Source organism: Arachis stenosperma, chromosome 2 (assembly GCF_014773155.1).
Source record: "Arachis stenosperma cultivar V10309 chromosome 2, arast.V10309.gnm1.PFL2, whole genome shotgun sequence".
Classification (NCBI taxonomy): Eukaryota; Viridiplantae; Streptophyta; class Magnoliopsida; order Fabales; family Fabaceae; genus Arachis; species Arachis stenosperma.
In genome coordinates this window covers 94,738,484-94,743,496 of record NC_080378.1, presented here as the reverse complement: position 1 = coordinate 94,743,496, position 5,013 = coordinate 94,738,484, and the positions used below count along the sequence as shown (strand labels likewise).

At 34.8% G+C, this 5,013-nt stretch overlaps 1 protein-coding gene across 1 annotated transcript; it reads right to left on the bottom strand.

The window, feature by feature from the left end:
- Positions 1 to 596: 596 nt before the first annotated feature.
- On the bottom strand, positions 597 to 4,634 carry LOC130960271 (ribulose bisphosphate carboxylase/oxygenase activase 2, chloroplastic-like). The gene is made up of 6 exons (XM_057885639.1): positions 4,398 to 4,634; positions 3,092 to 3,420; positions 2,202 to 2,393; positions 1,634 to 2,106; positions 1,019 to 1,300; positions 597 to 933 (listed from the first exon to the last, which is right to left on the bottom strand). Exons 1-6 carry the CDS (start codon positions 4,434 to 4,436, stop codon positions 818 to 820), a joined length of 1,431 nt encoding a protein of 476 aa, XP_057741622.1. The 5' UTR covers positions 4,437 to 4,634; the 3' UTR covers positions 597 to 817.
- Positions 4,635 to 5,013: the final 379 nt, after the last annotated feature.

The window sequence follows — 5,013 nt, the reverse complement described above, 5'->3', positions numbered from 1 at the left end:
CCACCACGTGCTGCGTTTGTGAGCCAACCACGCTTTGCCATGTCAGCACACCCCACCCGTGCTGACTGAGCACACCCCCACGTGATATCTTAGTGAGCCAACCACGCTTTGCCACATCAGCACAGCCCCCCACGTGCTTCAGGTAACACGCCCTCTGCGTGTTGAGCTTGCATCTGACACATCCACCTAGGGGTAATACACAGAGTATCCCCATTTCCAGCCAAAACACCATCTATTCGATAACCAAATTCTTGAGCCTAATTCACAAATCTTTTTTATGATAGGATATTTTCATTTCTGCAAATTTACCATTTACTAAATCAATTATTTATATAAAATATATATTAAAATATAAAATATATATTAAAGTACAAAATATGTATTAAAAAAAAGTTAAATAACACATAAATTTTTATACAAATATATAATCGTTGATTTTTTTTATGTATACTTATATTTTTGTAAATCTAATCCCTTGCCCATTATTATATGCACATATGCCCTGAGACAAAGAACAATGCATAGCCACTTATATTTTAATTTTTATGTAATTTCTAAACATCTATTATATCATCATATATAAAAGATGCGAAGGATATTACTAACAAAGCTAGTTATAATCACTCATAAAGTAAAACCCAAGCATGGGTTATACAAGCAACAGTACAATGTACAACTTCAAAGTTCAGATTAATGCACCTTACATAAAGAAAGTGAAAACTAATCTGAGAAACATAGTAACACCAATTAACACTCTCTTTGGACTCCTATGCCAAACCCCTTTATTTATCTGCCCAAAAATGGCTATAAGAATCATCTAAAATTTGTATGTGCAGCTTCCATCATCACTTCTGGCTGTTGGATCATAGTTTTCTGCAACAGGGTCAGTGCAACCTTCAGGGATGGGAATATGAACCTGTTGAGCTCCTTTTCCTGCATCCACACAATAAGGTAAGACTTTTTTTTCACTCTTGTTTATTCTAAATTTTCAGGAGGCTTTATGGATCAGAGTTCTAACCATAGAAGTTTCCGGTTTTTATGGCATCTTCATTTTCTTCTCCAAGAGCTGCCTCATTGAGGTACTTGTCAGCCAATTGAACCCTCTTGACATTCTCTTGCTCTTGGACAAGCATGTTTCCGTACTCGAGAAGCTTCTCGATTGTCATCTTTGGTTGCTCGAAAACTGGAGGTCCCTCCTTTGAGTTCACAAGCCTTTTCCCAATGCTTTCCACCCCAACACTAGAGATCCAAGTCCTGACTTCATCATCATACACTCTAGCCCTCAAGGCACCAAAGAAGTCTACACAATTTCATCAACATCTCATTTTTTCAAGCTTTTATGATCGATGAAAATGGGGAATTAGCAAATAAAAAACAACAGTGCTACAAGGAGGCCAGCAAATATTATTATTTTGGACCAGTATTTAGCTGGCAATAGTTTGCACTCATATTTACAGGAGTTTGCATACGTGAGTCAACACAGTTTGTAACCACATTTACCATAATTTAAACACATGAATCAATATAATTTATTTGTTGAAGGCACCTTGGCATTTGTGCTGGCTAAATGCGGACCAAAATTGATAAAAAGAAAAAATGCTGGCCCCAAGACTTTTTGAATAAAAAAACTTACCAATAGATTGACCAGGGAAGGTGTCAACAAGACTTACAATGTCCTCTTTGGGAACATTATCTGTCCTGAAAATACCTTGGCAGACACCAATCCGGTCTTCTCGAGTCGGCGCCCAATAGAATTTCTCCATACGTCCGTCGCGAATGAGAGGAGCATACAATGTTGAGAAGTCATTACCAGTGACAATGATGGGGACACGCGGATTCTCCTCCTTGTTGTACATACCAGGAAGTTGAACACTGGTTGGGTTATCAGCAATGTTCATGAGTGTGGCATTTACCATTTGGTTGTTAACTGTGTATTGGGTTGTTCCACCCATTCTACCAGCCCCTGCATCAAGATCATTGATGAAGAGGCAGCACATCTTTCCTTTCTTAATTATGTCCGCCGCCTCGCGATACCTTTGCCTGATCAACTTTGCAGGCTCTCCGGCATTACCACTTTCCAATTCTCCAGCACTCATCATTATAGGGCTGAATTCAAAGGCCAAATATCAAAGAGTTAGAGAGACTAATTAAGCATCAATTTTAAGGGGAGATTACATGTTAAGGAATGTAACTGAACTTACTTGATTCCCATCTTGGCAAAGACAAGTTCACATTGAAAAGACTTCCCTTGACCTTTGCCACCCCAAATTCCCAAAATAAGAGGAACTTTAATATTTGGCAAGTTCAAAAAGTTCTTGGTGATGTGAACTACAACCTTGTCCATGAATGCAGGAGCAATATAGAAACCATCAATGGTGTTGTCCAAATTGTACCTGATAAAAAAAAAGGTGAATTAGCATTCAACAACTTCATTATTTTAGGGTAAATTACTTCAAAAGTCCTTATAGTTTCACTTAATCTTCAACCTTGTTCCTCTAATCTAGAAGTCTTGTGTCAAGTCCTTATAATTGTGTCTTTAATCTTGTATTTGTAGCATCTTGAGCCTCATTTACATTTTTAAAAAAGAAAAAAACAGGGACATGATCACAAAATTTTTAAATTAGAAGGACCTAATTAAAAAAACATTAGATAATATAAAGAGTTAACTAGAAATAGTTAAAAACTATACAATATACAAACTTAAAAGTAATATCCCAAATTTTAATTACCGAATCAGACTCTTTTATTTTGTTAGACAAATTGGTCCTTGTCGTTATTTAATTAAAGCATAACCATGCCTAATAATTTTAAAATTTTTATATCAGTTATTCTATAAAAACGAACAGTATTGATATGAAGACTGATTTGTCTAACATGAATAAATTTTGTTGAAGTAAAGACTAAAGACTAAAGTGTTCAACTAAAAAGCTTTTGAGACTCATTTGGGTATTACTCAAAGCTTTAAATTATAAGTATCTAACAAAATATGGAGTGAAACAATAGAAGGTACCTCTGGAGTAATCAATCAAACCGAAAATAAGAAGAAAAAGATTCAACTTTTGTTATGAAAATGAAGTTCGAAGTAACTTACTGGCGAAGACCGGTACTGATGTAATCATAAGAACTCATGACAGCATAGTGAGTGCCACTATCCATGGGGGCTTGGAAGAGAGAGTCCACCATTCCTTTTCCTCTTGTGATATCTTGTTGATCATCTGAAGTGTCATAGGCAAGTCCACTCCATCTGTCCTTCGACGTCTGCTTCTCCTCATCGTATTCGATTCCGGCGCAAACCTTAAAGTTCCCGCCAGACAAATTCCTCTGGTTTGAAACTACAGAACTCACTCTCTTCAAGCTGGTTCCAAAGAATGCTGAGTTTGTTGTTGGAGGTGCACCACTGCTTGATCCACTCAGTTTCAACTGCACCATTTACACACAAATCCCTTCTCTCATCAGTTCATATTATTGCAAGTTCCATGTAACACTATATCAACAATAGTAACTAAATTCTTATACCGTTAATAGCATTTAATTTCACTTTTCGTTCTACAAAATGTCACAGCAGCATTTGTAAGTTCATATGTCATAAATAGTAATTTGAAACTAAATGAGAGATTCTCACTCCGATGCTTCGTCACAATTCAATTTGAATTTATATTATTATTTTATCATTTATTTGGTTCTCCATTAAGATAATACCCGCTCTCTGTAGGGAGATCTGTTTCATTTCATCTATTCATTTTAATGCAAATTTCAATTCTAAATTAGTTTACTTCTTCTAAGTATCAAAAGTGATATTCTAAAAGTACTCGTTAGAGTTGCTCTAAATGAATAATATTCTATCCTAACAGTAATGTTATTTGAGGATTCAAATGTAGAGGTTTGTTTAGACAACCATCATATTTAAGGTTGAGTGAAGATTACAATCTAGTCAAATAGTGTAAAAGGGAGGTTTATTTAGGTGTATAGAAGAAAACATTATCTTCCTATGATCCTATCATAAATCTTATTTACATCTAAGCTATTAACATCTCTTCTAGTTTAATTAAAGATGAATTTAGAACAGACCCAAATAGCAAAATCTCAATATATCAAAGTTGCTCAAAATTCACAATATTTCCTTGCTCATATAGTCATCGTATAGATAAATCTAAAAGTATGTAAGCATGTTTATGTACTAGAACTAGAATAAACTTAATAATATATATGAAACTAAGAAATAAAAAAATGCAATTAAAAATACATAAATAAATAAAACCCACGAAACAAAAAGTATAATTAAGTAAAGCCAAACATGTTATATATCTACAAGACCAAAAAGCTTGAACATTTTTTTTTTTTTGGGTGCAAATGAGCACGGTATGATATATAGTTAGTAGTAATATAAAAATGAGTACCGGTAGCAAGTTGATGGCTCCAACAGCTGAAGTTGCCATTGTGTTTATAGTGATTCCAAAAGGGGTTTTGGTATCAAGGGAAGAGGACGAAATATGATAACTATGAAGCTATTTGAAATTAAAGTGTTTATGGATTGAAGGAAAGAGAGAGGTGAGACTGTGATCTTTATAGTGTGATCATGTTATCTGAATGCTTGAGTGAGAGTGTTGCCAAAATAGAAAGTGATGGAGAAAATGGAAAAGAAAAATCTGTGGATATGGCCATATGGGTAGCATGGGAATTTATCAAGAACCACACAAATGAATTGGGAGTATTATTACACACGTGGCTTTTGGTGAGGTGGACATTGGTTTTGGAATGTGGTATTTAGGATAGAGCATAGAAACTAGAAAGACTATTCATGTGTTTTATTTACAGAACAAAATGGAGGCTTCTCGGAACTCTGCTTATTTGAGGTTTGTGTTGAAGCTCCTCTCTCCACCACTCATATTTTACTTGTTTTGTAGTTATAAAATTATGAAAAAAATTGAGTTAAAAAAAAAACCTACAAGAACACTCTTTAAGATTAAAAAAATGTTATCTGCACATTTCAGTTGGCTTTGAGTAAATTTCCAG

Excerpts from the sequence above, each read along its gene's own strand:
- LOC130960271 (XM_057885639.1), bottom strand. The coding sequence starts at position 4,436 with ATGGCAACTTCAGCTGTTGGAGCCATCAACTTGCTACCG. Across the intron at positions 3,421-4,397 it reads GAGCCATCAACTTGCTACCG|TTGAAACTGAGTGGATCAAG; the intron begins GTACTCATTTTT and ends TAAATGGTGCAG. Across the intron at positions 2,107-2,201 it reads TTTGCCAAGATGGGAATCAA|CCCTATAATGATGAGTGCTG; the intron begins GTAAGTTCAGTT and ends CTTTGAATTCAG.